We start from the raw sequence: 16,705 nt of genomic DNA on the forward strand, positions 1-16,705 counted from the left end.
AAACTCGGTTCCGCGTCAGCCGCCCGAAAAGCTCGGCACGGAAGCAGGCAGCAACGGCCTCACCCAGCCGAAAACAAGAGACGTGCTCAGCAAACCTAATCACCAAAACAGAATATATCATAACCAACCTACAAACTAGGACTTATCCATCAACGGGTAAAAACAACTCCTATAAAACCGAGCTAGTATCCTCGGTTAGCTCTCAGGTTCTATCACTCTCAATCTTCTACTCTTTACTTTAAACTCATTCACTGAGAATCATTACTGACTTGAGCGTCGGAGTATCTTGTGCAGATATTCCCGCCGCGGTGTTTGACCTCAAGATACTCCGACGGGAATATCTGCGGCGGGAATACCTGCACAAGATACTCCGATGCTCAAGTCAGTAATGATTCTCTGTGAATGAGTTTAAAGTAAAGAGTAGAAGATTGAGAGTGATAGAACCTGAGAGCTAACCGAGTATACTAGCTCGGTTTTATAGGAGTTGTTTTTACCCGTGGGTGGATAAGTCATAGTTTGTAGGTTGGTTATGATATATTCTATTTTGGTGATTAGGTTTGCTGAGCACGTGTCTTGTTTTCGGCTAGGTGAGGCCGTTGCTGCCTGCTTTCCGTGCCGAGTTTTTCGGGTGGCTGACGCGGAACCGAGTTTATTTGCCCACGTGCCGAGCACTCCGGGCGATCGAGGATAAGGGTGACGTATCATAGCCCCCAAGCTTGTCTTGGTTTGGACAGGACTAAGGCGAGCTTTAGGACCAAAAGCGCCGCAATCCTCGGTTGCTGAGTTGTTATCGTATACGCTCCTTGCAGCCCCCAAGCTCGGCTTGGTTCTTTTTGGAATGCAGAACGTTTTGAGTGTCTTCGTACTTTGCGCCAGTATGAAGTGATTGATGTGAAAACCGCTCTGTTTCTCTAGGCACCCCTGTCCATTGGATTTTGTAGTGGTTTTAATGCCTCCCTCTTTTTTGCCAATCTGAAGTAAATGCACAGGGTTGGTAATCGTTTCTTTTGTGGAACTTATGTTACTTGCACTTTCTTTTTCTTTCCAAACTGTTGTATTTTGGGATAAAGGTTATTTTCTTCTCCTTGTCTGAAAAAATGAGCAAGCAAGGTCAGTTCTGATTCTTTTCTTCTTTCTTCTTCATCTTCTTGCTTTTTTCTTTCCTTGCTCTTGATGGAGAACTGTAATGTGGGTAGTTCATATGACTGGGTAGACGTTAGAGTGAGAGAGCGCAAGTCCCAGTTTGATGATGAGGAATCGGTGAAGCTATTGGGGTCGGGTATTTGGGTTAGGCCTGGTAGTAATGTTAAGATTGAGTTGTTACCTTTTGGGAAGGAGGATCGGGTTTGTGATCGATTAGATGATTGGTCTTATTTTTATATGTATAGTTGTCTTTTCACAGAGCTGGGTGTGAGGCTTCCCTTTACGGATTTCGAGTGTGGGGTTTTGTACTGGTTGAACTACGCCCCAACCCAACTTCATCACAACTCATGGGGTTTCGTTCGAGCTTTTGAGGTTTTGATGGAACTTTTAGAGTATCTACCGTCTCTTAGGTTGTTTTTCTCCTTATTTCAGGCGAAAGGGGTGAATAGGGGTTTGTGGGTGAATCTTAGTAGCTATCCTCGTCGGACAGTATTTGGTCTGTACAAGTCTTCGTTTAAGGATTTCAAATCGATGTTTGTTAAGGTTAGGAGTATACCCGAGGACTTTCGCTTTTACTTGAACGAGCATTTGGTTGAAAGGTTTCCTTTGTTTTGGTGTGTCGAGCCTTACCAGGCCTTGGATGTAGATGATAGGTTACTGGATGATGATATTGTCATGGATTTCTTGTTTAAGTCTCTGGGTCCGAAGGGTTTGTTGTCAGTTGCCGAGATGTTGAAATGGGATACCGATAGGCAGGCTGTGTATGATCATATAGGTAATTGTGTTTTGTTATGTTTGTTTCGTGTTTCTGCTTTTCTTTGTCCTGACTTGGTTGTTTGCAATTTACAGCCGAGAAAGCTCCTGCGATTACTACTGCAGGGTTGAAGTCCTTCTTCAACCAACGTAAGAAAAGTGAGAAGGAAGTTTCTTTCAATGTGGGGAAGGGGCCTGCTGCTATGATAGCCCAGTATGGTCCTGGGCCGAGGTCTAAGCTAAAGAGAGGACAGGCTAAAGGTAGCCTTGCCGAGGTACTGGATGGTAAGGGAGAGTCATCGCTGATACTGCAAGTGGTTGAATCTGCTTATGAATCGCAAAAGAGACTTCATGGATATGACGAGAACGAGCATGGCAGATCCTTATGGGCAAAGCTCTATCCTTTTGGCGTTATGGCTGACGAGCTTTGCTGTTTCTCGGATGATATGAAGATGATTGATGAGGTGGGTCGGGCTGGCGTCAGCCGATTTCTTCAGGTATGACTAACTGTTTGTGTTTGCTGAGTGTTTCTTTATAGTGTTGTTTGTTTACTGAGTTGCTTTTCTCCTAGGTTATTGGTGCTCGGATCGTTGCTATTGGTCGGTCCAAGGAGCTTGCCTTAGAGCGGGAGGAGAAAGAGGCTACGCGTGTTGAAGAGTTATCTGGAATTATCCAGAAGAAAGATGAAAAAATTGTTGAGCTGTCTTCTTCCATAGAGAAGAGAGAGCTTGAATTAGCTGAGGAGCAGAAACTGCGCAAGTCTTCTTCGGAGAAGTTGAAGAACATGGAGTCCGAGAATGACCAGCTGTCTGCTCGGATCAAAGAGTTAGAGGGTGGAATCTATGAGGCTTTTGTTCAAGTTTTGAGCGTACTGTTTCCCAGGTTAAGGTGCTTTTCCTAGAAGCTGATCCCTCGAAGCTTGATGTTATGAAGGTGGTCGCGAATGGTGAGCTCGTGGATGTGAGGCTACTGTCGGCAGTGGTAGCGAGGGGTCCAGCATTGGTGATAAGGCAGATTAAGTTTGTAGTTTATTGCTTGTTTTATTTTGTATATGGTGTAGTAGGATTTGAAACTTGTGTTTTGTCTTTGTTGAACGGTTTCCGAGTATTGTATTCGGTAGTGATATTTTGGGTTCCGAGTATTTAGCTCGGTTTGAAAAATGACTTATGTTGCTTAATGAAATCTGATATTTTGGATAAGTTATCATGGTATATCGTTATGTGAAAAACGATTGCATGTGTGTATTGAAGATGGCGGAAGCCATCCTTTGTCTGATTGAATTGTTAATAAGGAGAGCAGAGGCTCTAATATAGGGCTTGTGTTTGAATGAGCCTTTAAGATTTCGCTTGAATAACTTGGTGATTGTTTGTGTTTGTTTGTATTTCTCCGAGTATTATGCTCGGAATGCGCATGTTGATTTCCGAGTATGAAGCTCGGATTAATTTTGAATGTTCATTTATTGGAATGTATGGTAACGGCCAATGTAAAAAATGTCTTGATTTGTAATACAAGGTACATCGGCGTGATGATTTGTGGCGTCCGGCCTCGTTAAAACCTTTTCTGAGTAAAACCCATGTGTTTTGGGAGAAAACCTTCGGAGGGAAAAAAGAGTACCATCATTCGCGAATTTATAGACTACATCATGACTGATATTTCCTTAGGGAGGAGACGTTCCATGTTCCCGGAAGTTGATCTCCTTTAAGGGTTTCTAGTTTGTAAGCCCCCTTTCCGAGATTTTGAAGAACTCAGAAAGGTCCTTCCTAGTTTGCTGCTAATTTGCCATGTGCCGGAGGTTTTCGAGCATCTTCTGTGCGTCTGAGTACGAGGTCTCCATTGTTGAAAGACCTGTGAACTACTTTTTTGTTGTGTCTTCGTTCTAGGTATTGTTTTCTGGCTCGCTGCTTTATGGCGGAAATGTCTCTTTCTTCTTCTACAAGATCCAACTCGGCTGTCCGAGCTTGTAGATTATTCGATTGATCATAGAGCTCGGTCCTTAATGTTGGGACGCTGACTTCTACTGGGATAAGTGCTTCTGCGCCATATACCAACTTGAAAGGAGTCTCTCCTGTGGCAGATTGAATGTTGGTATTGTAACTCCATAGAATTTCTGGAATGAGATCGGCCCACTCTCCTTTAGCTTTGCCGAGCTTTTTCTTTAATCCCTGTAAGATAATTCTGTTAGCTGATTCAACTTGTCCGTTGGTTTGCGGGTGCTCTACTGAGCTAAAGTGATGTTTGATGTTAAAATTTGTTAGAAAGGCTAGCTTATGATCTGTAAATTGTCTCTCGTTATCCGAGACTATCTCTCTTGGGATACCGTATTTGCATATGATATTTTTCCATAAAAAAGATCGGACTTTTTCTGCTGTTATATGCGCTAGTGGTTGTGCTTCTATCCACTTAGAGAAGTAGTCTATCGACACTAAGAGGAACTTTACCTGGCCTGGCGCTTTCGGGAAAGGTCCGAGGATATCCAATCCCCACCTATCGAAAGGCCAGCTTACCTCTATGGTATGGAGCTCCTCGGCCGGGGTCTCTGAGAGGGTGGCGTGCTTTTGACAATTATCACATGCCTTGACTTTGGAGATGCAGTCCCATTTTATCGTCGGCCAACAATATCCTGTTCGCAGAATCTTTGCTGCTAATGCTCGGCCGCCGATATGGTTGCCGCAGACTCCTTCATGTGTTTCGGCCATGACATCCTCGGCCTCCTCCCTGCTGATGCATTTTAGGAGTGGTTGGGAGTGTCCTCGTCTGTACAGAGTGTTTCCGAGCACTGTATAGAAGCTTGCTCTTCTTCGGAAGAGTGGCAAGTTTGACTCATCATTTGGCATGGTGCCTGTGTTGATGTAGTCGAGAAAAGGTGTTCGCCAATCTGGGACCTGTATAATACTCAGAATTGTATCCTGCTCAAAACTCGGTTTGTCAAGTGTTAGCTGGGATAGTGCCGATGTGTTTTTGGCTTGCCGAGTTGTGGCTAACTTAGATAACACATCGGCCCTGGTGTTTTGTTCTTAGTTTACATGAATAATGTCAAATTTGTTAAATTTTGAAATAAGATCTTTTGTTATGAGCCAATATTTCTCTAACAAAGGATCTTTTACCTGAAATTCGCCCTTTATTTGATGTACCACTAATGAAGAGTCGCAGTAAACTGTTATTCGGGGTATTTGTAGTTGTAGGGTGAGCTTCAGTCCAGCGAGTAAGGCCTCATATTCTGCCTGATTGTTGCTTGCGTTGAAGCGAAAACGCAGTGACTGCTCGGCCACCACTTTGTTTCCTTCCATCAGTAGTATCCCTGCTCCACTGCCTTCTTTGTTTGACGCTCCATCCACATGCATGCTCCAACTGACCTCTGTATTTTGTGTGTCATTAGTCATCTCCGATATAAAGTCGGCTAGCACCTGTGACTTCAGTATTTTCCTTGATTCGTACTGAATATCGAACTCGGAGAGCTCGATCGACCATTTTATTAATCTGCCGGCGAGCTCGGGTTTGATTAATATCTGCCTTAGCAGTTGGTCTGGAAGTAGTGCCGCAGTCTTCTTGCCGTGGTGATTAGTGCTAGTGCCAATTGTTCTATCTTTGATACCTTGTTTCTATTGGTTGTAGCACCCTACTGATGAAGTATACTGGGTTTTGCTTTCTTCCTGTTTCTGTTACTAATACCAAGCTTATAGCATGGTTAGATATTGATAGGTACAAACACAATGGTTTACCTATCTCTGGTCTTTGGAGGATTGGTGGTGATGTTAAGTGCTGTTTGAGTTCGGTAAAAGAGTTCTCACATTCGTCTGTCCATGTGAACTTCTTGCCTTTAGAGAATGTCTGGAAAAAATGATAAGATCGGTTTGCCACTGCAGGTAGGAAACGTGATAAGGCAGCTATTCGCCCTGCTAGTTGTTGGACCTCTTTTACTGTCTTTGGGTTTGTCATGTTCAGCACGGCTTTGCATTTTTCTGGGCTGGCTTCGATGCCTCGCGATGTTAACATGAACCCAAGGAACTTCCCTCCTTGTACTTCGAAAGCACATTTGTCCGGATTGAGTCTCATGTTATATACTCGGAGTTGTTTGAAGATCTCTGCTAAGTCGTCACAGTCTGACCCCTGCATAGGTGTTTTTGCTACCATATCATCTACATAGACCTCCATATTGCGGTCTATCTGCTGTTGGAATACTTTGTCCATTAGCCTTTGATATGTCGCACCTGCATTCTTTAAGCCAAAGGGCATTACCTTATAACAAAAGTTTCCATGTTCTGTTATAAAAGCGGTTTTGCTTTGGTCTTCTGGGTGCATTAGAATCTGGTTATAACCAGAGTATGCATCCATAAAACTCAAAGCTTTAAAACCAGAGGAGTTATCAACTAATTTGTCAATGCAATGCAATGGATATGCATCTTTAGGGCAAGCTTTGTTTAAGTTTGTAAAGTCGACGCACATGCGCCATTTACCTGAGTTCTTCCTTACCATTACCACGTTGGACAACCATGTGGTGAAGTGAATTTCTCCGATGAAACCTGCGTTGAGGAGCTTTTGGGTTTCTTCGAGTGCTGCTCATTTTTTCTCCTTTCCGAGTTTCCTTTTCTTCTGTGCAACGGGTTGGACTGTTTTATCAATTGCTAACTTGTGGCAGATAACTTCTGGGTTTATTCCGGGCATGTCATCTGATGTCCACGTGAAAAGGTCGGCGTTCTTACGCAGTATGTGTATGAGTCTTGCTCGGTCTTCCCCTTCTAATGCTTCTCCGATATATGTGTATTGTTTGTCAATTGCTGTTAGTGTTATTTGTTGAAGGTTGTCCATTGGCCGAGGTCTTTCGCCGAGATCTTCCCTTGGGTCTAGGTCAGCTAGTGTCGCTGTGTCGGCAGAAGTGTGGATTGCTTGAACCTGAGGTCTAGCTTCTTGTTTTGTTTGGACTAGTTTTAGACTAGCGTTGTAGCACTGCCGAGCTTCTTGATGATCGGCGTACACCATAGCTATCTTGTTTTCCTGTACTGAAAACTTGACACACAGGTGTAATGTGGACACCACTGCTCTGAATATATTCAGGGCGGGTCTCCCAATTATAATATTGTAAGGGTTGTAACAGTTTACTATTAGGTATTGAATATCAATTGATTTTGACATAGGGATTTCTCCCATTGTGGTCTTTAGCCATATGTGTCCCATGATGGGGACTCTCTCTCCGGAGAACCCAATTAGCTCTCCCGAGGAGGGCTGTATCAGGTTTTCTGATAATTTCATTTTTATAAAGGTAGAATAAAATAAAACATCAGCGCTACTACTTGGGTCCAGCAACGTTTTTCTTACCAACAGTTCTCCGACCTGGATGGAGATTACCACGGGGTCGTCGAGGTTAGGGCTTGCCGATCTGAAGTCTGCTTGGTTGAAGGATATTGTGACGTCTGGATCTTTGTCCTTCTTTGGCTGTATGGTTCCTTCGATTGCTAGCATCGTCCTGTAGCTTCGCTTCCTGGCCGAGCTTGTTTCTCAGCCGCCTGCGAATCCCCCTGATATGTGGCTAATGACTCCTCTTGGTGGATCAGGAGTCGTCCTCTCTTTTTTGTTGTCATCGGCCATTGCTTGCTTGTTCTCAACCCTGTCCGAGTTTCCTCTTCTGCCTTTCCGGCTCTCGATATATTTGTCCAAGAGCCCTTGGCATGCCAGCCTTTCCAGGAGGTCCTTCGCGACGATGCAGTCGTCCGTGGTGTGACCAAACTTTCGGTGGAAGGCACAATGCTTTGTCCTATCCACAAACCTTTGATCCTGGTAGTTCCCTGCTCGAGCTGGTGGCTTTATGATTTTGGCGTTGAGGATTTCTCTGATGATGTTTTCTCTTCTTGTATTGAATCTGGTGTATGTGTTGTATTTCGACGTGGGCTTGGAAAGTTTCTTAGTGTCTCTGCTGCCTGGCGATCTGAAAGTTCTTTCTTCGTCTCTCCGATGTGGTTGTTTGTCCGATTTTTGGGCTTCTCGGAGTTCTTCGATCTCCATTTGGCCTGCCACCCTTTCTCGGAATTCCTCTAGCGTCTTTGGCTTTGTTATGGCAATGGTCTCCTGGAATTTGCCGGGCCTGAGGCCGGCCTTGAGAGCGTGCAGGTGAACGGCCGGGTCCAGGTCCTGGATCTCTATAGTGGCGTCAGCGAATCTGGTCATGTAGTCCTTCAGGCTCTCGTGCTGACCCTGTTTGATGGTGCTGAGATAGTCCGATCCATGTACGTAGATTCTTGATGCCGCAAAATAATCAATGAATGATCTGGCGAGATCCTCAAAGGAGGAAATTGAACCTGCAGAAAGTTTAGAAAACCAGAGTAACGCAGCACCATCGAGGTAGGTGGGGAAATTTTCGGCAGAGAACGGGCTCATTGTTAGGGCCGTTAAAGAACATCATTGATTGGAACTTCTTCACGTGGGCTCGGGGGTCCCCGAACCCCTTGTACGGCTCCAGTGCGGTGGGCAGCGTAAAGTTTTTTGGCATCTGGTAATTTGTGATCTCCTCAGAGAAGGGGTTGTCGAGGTTGAGCTTCTCCTTTGGCGGGACGATGTTTAAAGGGTCTTAGAGGAAAGGACCCGCGCGAGCAGTGGTGGACGAAGCGGAAGCGAGAATGTCGGCTTGAGTAACGCAAACGTTGGTGAGAATCCAATGCCTCGAAAACCTAAGGGTCGATGAATAGGAGATGTTGTGCGAGTATCTACAGGACCCAAATTATCAATAGGTTCGCCAAGTACGTTAAAAATTCCTCCTAGAGTTGCTCCGCCCACGGGAACACTTAGGGGAGCTCCCTTTCTCCTCGGTCCACAGAACAGAGACAAAATGTAGGACTGGTGCCAACAGTTCATCACGAAAGAAAGAACTCACTGAGCCGAATTCACTAACTAATACTAATCTAATACTAATAGAATACTAATAGAATAGAAATAGAACCGTCTTTTCTGTATATTCATTTCCCCAAGGATGCCCTAAGGTTCCACCACCGAATTGGAGTACGGAATCATCTCCAAAGATCTCGGTCAGAGCAGGCATATGGAATAGTTTTTTGCAGCGCCTTGAGCCGAGCCTTTGGAGCTTTCTCCGTTGTTCTGTGTAGACAGCTCGGCTACTCTTCGTACTTCCGCCTAAAGCTTGGCGATTCGAGCCAGGAGGTCGTCCTGTGAGAGTTGTGGGCTTTCTTTGTCAGCCATGTTTGAGGATCGGGAATCCTGCAAAATAGAGTAGAAGACTAAACGAAGGAAAAAGTGGGGTTAGATGTACTCCGGCCCCACGGTGGGCGCCAAGTGGTTCGTCTGAACACTAGGGAGGCCGAGCTTAAGCGCTTCCGAGTAAGTCGCCACCAAAGAGGAAGAGCTTTATGTCGGCCGAGGTCAAACACCGCGACGGAAATACCTGCACAAGATACTCCGACGCTCAAGTCAGTAATGATTCTCAGTGAATGAGTTTAAAGTAAAGAGTAGAAGATTGAGAGTGATAGAACCTGAGAGCTAACCGAGGATACTAGCTCAGTTTTATAGGAGTTGTTTTTACCTGTTAGTGGATAAGTCCTAGTTTGTAGGTTGGTTATGATATATTCTGTTTTGGTGATTAGGTTTGCTGAGCACGTCTCTTGTTTTCGACTGGGTGAGGCCGTTGCTGTCTGCTTCCGTGCCGAGCTTTTCGGGCGGCTGACGCGAAACCGAGTTTATTTGCCCACGTGCCGAGCACTCCGGACGACCGAGGATAAGGGTGACGTATAGTTATGTTCTGGTATATTCACGTGAAACGAGTGATGGCTCTTTCAAACTTCCGGGTCGGAGATTAGCTCTTCGGCAATCGGCAGTACTTTAGGATGGCGGCGTGAATACCTGTCAAAGGCTCGCTGACACTTAAGTTAGAGTGGGCATATTTTCTAGTAACAAGACTTTATCAGAGACCAATGATCATACCTTCTCTTTGTGATCATAGTTTTATAGGAATTGTAGAATAAAGTGTACGTTACAAAATCTTTGAACCGTTTATGATATAAATTGAAATAATTGCTAAATTGGTGTAACACATATAGCGTGAGTTATGAGAATTATATCCGAATTATAACTTATTGCTCCGTAGTTAGTCCAACTGTCCAAGTTATAACGGGCAGATTAGGTTATGTATTCTTTTCTCCCGTTATTTTACATAATTGAGGTTTGATTATTTTAATGGATAATATTTCTATATATATCTAAATTATCCATTAATAATTATATCCTTCTGGTCTAAAATATTATTTGATCCCCGGCAAAGATATAAGGATATTTTAGGCCAATTTTACTTTATACCAAGGAAACTTATTGACCAATACGAGATTGGGAACTGAAAGGACAATGAAATATTTCTTATGAAATTTTGAATGATAGTATTCAGAAACCGCAACACAGTGAGGAAAACGATATAGAGGGTACTAAATTTATCAGTTGAATGACAAAAGTTTGTTTTGCTAGAAATGTGAAAGACTTTACTCATTGCATTTTACATTGTAATTTCTTATTGATGTGAAAGTGCAAAGAATGTGAAACAAGGGTTACAACTAAGAAGTTCTAACTTAGAGTTGGTATTCTAACTTATCCATTATCATTTATCTATCTAATGGATATAACTTGTAATTGATGTACTCAAATTTGCAGTTGTTGACACTTGACACTGTTAGAAAGATAAGAGAGCAGTAGAGAAAGGATTTGTGTGTATTCTAGTTGTATGTAAAATGATACAATATAAAACGATATTTATAGGTGATAAGAGAATCGAAACAATAAAAACGTAATATCTTATAATAAATATTCAGATATACTAAATAACGATCGTGATATATTCTATAGAAAGCAAACTTTTTTGATGGTATGACAAAGAAGTGAGCTTGGAAACATAACCACGTAGCCACGTAGGTGTAGTCAAAGCAAGCTAAGTTTCTTTTTTATTTTGTGAATACAACAAAATACAGCAAAGACAAGGAACAATGAATTATGAACAAATTGACAAAATCAATTAGTCTCTCACTGGGTAAAAAGTAGACACATAAGAAAGAATTGTCGTCAATTATTTACGGAGAAGCTTTAGAGCCCATCTTTTGGGGATTCACTCTCAGTTGTTTCCTTTGTTGATGTGGTTGCCAAGGCATGGGAGCTTTTCATTTCTTCTAACTGCCAAAGTAAGTATAAGACATGGTATGGTGATTTAGTAAGTCAACCAGAAGAAAACAAGTATTCTCGCTTAATAAAAATCAAAGGAACATTGGAATAGCAGATTACAAGCCAAAATCATAAATCACAAATGAATTAGAAACTTAGCAAAGTCTAAAATCCCACCTGATGTATAGGAAGCCACAAAATAGTTACAAAACCTTCCATTTTTCTTTGGGCTATAACTATAACATGGACTATATTTTGGCCTACAGAAGATCTATATGGATATGCAACTTGGACACAACTTACAGACAAGAGAAAATTATTACTGACATCTTTCTTTCTTCTTATTCTTCCTCCCCCCCTCCCCCCTTTTTCTCTCCTCCTCCTCCTCAGACCCCATCCCCCTTCATTTTTCTGCAAGTGCAGCTAACTAATGAAGCTTCAACTTCATGGTTAATACTACTGTTTTATTCTCCATTCCCTCTGTTTGTAGTTAATATATGCCAACTGCCAAACCACAGCATGTTCACACTCCTGATACTAATCAAAGATAACAAGATAAGATACTACTTTTATCATCGGCTTTATTCGCAAACACAAGAATGCTTACTACCCCTGCCATCTTGAATCCCAAGTCCTAACTATTACCACCTAACCATGTAGAAATTACCCTAATTATGCCCTTGTTATAGTTCCAGATAAAATTAATCAAACATAGCGGAAATCATTCCATCGAGACAAATTTTATCATAATAAAATCTCTAAGTAATTGGAACTAAAGGATATGCAGACATACTGATATGCCATAGCAGTGTTCATCATAGATTAAATTTCAACTACAAACGTATATAGCATTTGAGATCATTATGTAAAGCTTGTTAAATAATGTGATTGACATACATAGATATAAACTACAATTACAAAATCATGCTGTACACTTTAACGATTCAAATATAATCCAATTGGCAAGGAATGAGTGGGCCTTGGTAATGTTATGCAAAGCCACAAACACTTGAGAAGAAAAGTGGATTCATGCGACAATATGATATCATATAGGGTCTTGTGGAGTTCAAATTTCAAATCATGGTATAAAATTGCCAAAAATAAAAAGGGGAACCTCTTTGGAAATTTTGTGATGTGCAGCCAAAAGGTCATTATATTTGTTGTGGAGATCAGAGAAATCTGCTTGCAGCTTTTCATAATCTGAGATGGAAGGACAGCTTAGCTTCTGTTGAATGAACCTGATGAGTGATGAGCGTAACAATTAACAAATCGGATCACAATTCAGAACACAATAATAGGTGAAATTGAAAAGGGTAACTCACTCAAGAGCAGAAGCAGGCTTGTCGTTTTGCTCATAAAGAGCAACAAGAACTGCATAAAAGTAAATACAGTTATTAGAAAAACAAAGATCGAAAGGGAGAGGGGGGAAGTACACCTTTGGTGAGAGCGTCGACGGCTCCACTGGATTCAAGGTATTTTCTGAAAGCTTCCTTCTTGGCTTCTTTTTCCTGTGGAAATTGATATTACAGTTAATAATAATGTGAGACGAAGCAGAAGATTTGAAGTTAGAAGAGATGAAAATGGAACCTCTTTGTATCGCATCATGATCTGCGTCGCAACTCACAACTCTACTCTTTGCTATGCTTATAGTCCTCTCAACTCTGCTTTACCCTTTACACCACCAAACTATCTCTATCCTACTTACAGTTACAGCTACCGGTAGATCCGTAGATATCTTTATCTATTCATACTAACATAATTTTTTTAAGTTGAATTTAATTTTAATTATATTTAATTAGATAGAATCATATTAACAAAAATAATTATATTTTATATTTATGATAAATGATTATTCAAAAATAATGAAAATAATTATACAATTATATAAAATATTTTACATTGTTAGTAAATTAAAATTAAACTATTCACTTTAATGCCAAGGTTTTTTTTTCTTTTTTTTTTAATAATAATAAATTTAATTTTAATATATTAATAATTTAAAAATTTTATATAATTATTTAATTAAATTTATATATTTAGATAAATTTTTAAATAATATATTTAAAAATTAGTTATTTTTACTCGTGTAAATATACAACAATATAAGATTGGTTGTTATGTGAATTTTTTTTTATATTATTACTGTGTAAAAATTAAACTAAATTAAATTCAATAATAATAATAATAATCTATCTATCTATAATAATATATAATGACAAAATATAAATTTTGGTGACTAATTTTATTTTTTAATATTGATCTTAATAATAAACCGTTATTAATATCATTTTCAAAATACTGATAATTGTCTTTTTAACAACAATTCATTTTTTTTAGGGGTGAACGCGGATCAGATCGGATCGGATTGGATATAGCCAAAATTTCGATTCGATCCGCACTAAAATCATCGGATCCAATATTCGCAGTTTTTAAGGTTGGATCCGTGTGCGGATTGGATATTGGATATTTCCGCAAAACACAAAAATATTTTTAAAAGCTTTTTTTTAAAATAATATCAATAAAATTCATGTTTTTCTATTCTTTTAAATATGTTTACTCTTAAAATAATATTAAACATATTTTTCTTAAATAATAAATTAAAATAATTTAAAATATATGATAAAATAATTATTAGTTGAAATAAAACATAAAAAGAATATTTACTTATTTATTTCTTTATTTTTGCGGATATGTGGATACCAACACAAAATCCGCAATTCGATTCGATTAGTGTGCGGATCCGATCCGATCCAAAAGCTTTGCGGATCGGATCTATATCCACAATTTTCAGATCGGATTCGAATAAATACCGCTGATGCACGGAAAACTTGTCTCTCAACAAATCTCCCTTCGGCAAGTGTACCGAATTTGTCGTCAAGTAAAAACTCACAATAGAGTGAGGTCGAATCCCACAGGGATTGATTGATCAAGCAACTTTAATTAGAAGAATGTTCTAGTTGAGCGAATCCAGAATTTGGGTTGAGAGTTGCAGAAAATAAAATGGCGGGAATGTAAATAACAGAAAAGTAAATGCTAGAATTAAAGGACTGGAAGTAAATGACTGAAAATAAATTGCAGAATTGTAAATGGGAATGGGGGATTTGCTCATAAAGTAAATGGCAGAAATTAAAGAGAATGGGTAAGATCAGAGATGGGGAGTTCATTGGGCTTAGGAGATGTTGCAATTCTCCGGATCAAGTTCATTTTCATCTCTTCCTCAATCAATGCACTCATTGATCTCCTTGGCAATCTTAAGTGATTGAATTACAATTTCTTGCAATTCAATCTCTCAAATCTTGATCAATATCCAATTCCTTGGTCAATTGCTCATGAGAAGAGATGAAGTATGGTCACTGATTATACCACATGCATTTTCCAAATCAAGTATTGAGAGGGTTATAGTCACATACCCATCCAAACCCAATTTGGTCCAGCATGAGAAAGCATTTCTAGCTTGATCTCTTCATTCCTCTTTCAAGGTTCAAAAGAGATTCAAGTTTGAATAGCTTCTTTTCCAAGATAACTACTCAATTGGATGAAGATCGAAAGCTTTCAAGTAAAATCAAGAGAAAAGATAGAAGAAGAATAATGAAAATTAGTATTGATCCATCAAATTACAACAGAGCTCTCTAACCCAATGAAAGGGGTTTAGTTGTTCATAGCTCTAGAAAATGAAAACAAAGATGGAGAATACATCGTAGAACTAGAAATTGCAGAGAAAGTAAAATACAGAGAGTAATTCTCTTTTTCCAACTTCCAGAACTCCTTAACAATTCAAAGCTACTCCTATATATACTACTTCTCTCAGCTTCTAGTTGGCTCTTCAAGTCTTGGGCCTTTGGATCTTGAGTTTGAAGCAGTTCTCTTCTTCATTTGGGCTTGGCTTTACTTGCAGAGAGAAAATGTGAATTGGGCAGAGACTTTAGCTCAGGACGTTAGGGGTGTTAACGTTTAGTGAAAATATGAGTTCAAGAACGTTAGTGACAATCAACTTTCTCACTAACGTTACTAAGTAAAAGCCACGTTAACTTCAACGCTAGTGGCATAAACGTTGCCACTAATGTTGCCTCTAAGTCCTTCGCACACGTTATTGAGACTTAACATTTCCAATAACTTTGAAAAGCCCCCTTTGTTCCCTCGTTAGAGCCCACGTTAACTTAGTTAACGTGGCTCTTTAACGTGGGCTTGTCATCCTTCGAGAACGTTAGTGACACTCAACATTGTCACTAACGTTCCAAGGTGCCCCTATGTCTCACGTTAGAGTTCACGTTAACTAGGTTAACGTGGCTTCTAACGTGGCCATGCTTAGCCATCCCCAACGTTAGTGACAATGTTGAGTGTCACTAACGTTGGCCATTCTTTCACTCATCAACGTTAGCTTCCACGTTAACTAGGTTAACGTGGAAGTTAACGTGGCTCCTTGGGGGTTGTGTGGTTGCTTCCAACGTTAGTGACAATGTTGGGTGTCACTAACGTTGTTGACCATGCTTGCTTCTTACGTTAGCTCCCACGTTAACCAAGTTAACCAAGTTAACGTGGTATATTTCTCCTTAGGCCAACGTTAGTGACAATGTTGAATGTCACTAACGTTGGCGTTTCTTCCCCTCTTTAGCGTTAGAGGCCATGTTAACTAAGTTAACGTGGACTCTAACATGGCCACTTATGAGCATTTGCCAACGTTAGTGACAATGTTAAGTGTCACTAATGTTGGCTCAACTTCCCTTCTCCACGTTAGAGTTCACGTTAACTTAGTTAACGTGACTCTTAACGTGGTCAATGATGGCTTCGAGAGCGTTATTGGCAATCACTTTTCTCATTAACTTTGCAAGTTACCTCCCATTCCTTGCTTCCTTTGGTCCTGAAATCAAGCAATAAAGTGCATCAAAGTTCTAGTCCAAATCATGGGTAATGCAACATACAATTTGTCACTAAACTCATGCAAAATCCTCATTAAATAATGTAAAATGCACAATGTATGCTTGAATCAAGGTGTAAGTGAATATCTACCCAAAACTAGCTTATTTCCTAAGGAAATGCATGAAACTAACCTAAAAACAGTAAAGAAAGGGTCAGTGAAACTGGCCAAGATGCCCTGACATCACAACACCAAACTTAAAGCTTGCTTGTCCCTAAGCAAGTACTGAAACAAGAGAATGATGAATGGAATGCCAAGAGCAATGAGTCATTCTTGTGGAAGTCATATCACTGATTTTATGGTGGTTTCATGCATAGCAACTTAGGTTCATTCCTGGCTTTCAGACCTTTATCATGTCTTAAAACACTCACTTTGCTTACATCCCATGAGACTTTTATTCATTGATCCCTTTATTGTCATTTCAGATTGGTGTTCTTAGGCTAAGTGCTCTGTAAGGGGGCAACTTTTTAAGATAAGCTTTCAGCCAACACTCCCGAACCAGTTGGTTCAAGGTGCTAGGTGTTGAAGCACCCCTAAGAACTTACTCCCTCAAGTCTCTCCCCCATACATACACACCACAGGCATATAGTTCATTTATTTTCCTTCTTGAGACCTTGGTGTCCAGCACCTCTTTGGGTTACTAAATGCTCTGTGGTGAGGGTTACTCTTGATAATGGACTTTCAGCTAATAATCCCGGGTTAGTTAACCCAAGTTACCAGGTGATAAAGCACCCCTAAGAGCTTATTCATCCA

General features: G+C 40.5%; 4 protein-coding genes across 4 annotated transcripts; all 4 read right to left on the reverse strand.

Annotated features, from left to right (window-relative positions):
• Positions 1 to 3,421: 3,421 nt before the first annotated feature.
• On the reverse strand, positions 3,422 to 6,339 carry LOC148554756 (uncharacterized). The gene is made up of 4 exons (XM_088490476.1): positions 5,566 to 6,339; positions 5,001 to 5,495; positions 4,335 to 4,802; positions 3,422 to 4,058 (listed from the first exon to the last, which is right to left on the reverse strand). Exons 1-4 carry the CDS (start codon positions 6,337 to 6,339, stop codon positions 3,657 to 3,659), a joined length of 2,139 nt encoding a protein of 712 aa, XP_088346602.1. The 3' UTR covers positions 3,422 to 3,656.
• A 114-nt stretch (positions 6,340 to 6,453) lies between these two features.
• On the reverse strand, positions 6,454 to 7,353 carry LOC148554757 (uncharacterized). The gene has a single exon (XM_088490477.1). The coding sequence runs from the start codon at positions 7,351 to 7,353 to the stop codon at positions 6,454 to 6,456; it is 900 nt and encodes a 299-aa protein (XP_088346603.1).
• A 36-nt stretch (positions 7,354 to 7,389) lies between these two features.
• On the reverse strand, positions 7,390 to 8,265 carry LOC107646424 (uncharacterized). The gene has a single exon (XM_016350607.1). It carries the CDS (start codon positions 8,263 to 8,265, stop codon positions 7,390 to 7,392), a length of 876 nt encoding a protein of 291 aa, XP_016206093.1.
• Positions 8,266 to 10,795: 2,530 nt separating this feature from the next.
• LOC107645751 (c-Myc-binding protein) lies at positions 10,796 to 12,749 on the reverse strand. The gene is given in 6 exon segments (XM_016349836.3): positions 10,796 to 11,022; positions 11,025 to 11,049; positions 12,152 to 12,275; positions 12,360 to 12,408; positions 12,473 to 12,545; positions 12,625 to 12,749. Coding segments are annotated over 6 exon segments (321 nt in total). The 5' UTR covers positions 12,643 to 12,749; the 3' UTR covers positions 10,796 to 10,990.
• Positions 12,750 to 16,705: the final 3,956 nt, after the last annotated feature.

Source organism: Arachis ipaensis, chromosome B6 (assembly GCF_059453495.1).
Source record: "Arachis ipaensis isolate K30076 ecotype BB chromosome B6, ASM5945349v1, whole genome shotgun sequence".
Lineage (NCBI taxonomy): Eukaryota > Viridiplantae > Streptophyta > Magnoliopsida > Fabales > Fabaceae > Arachis > Arachis ipaensis.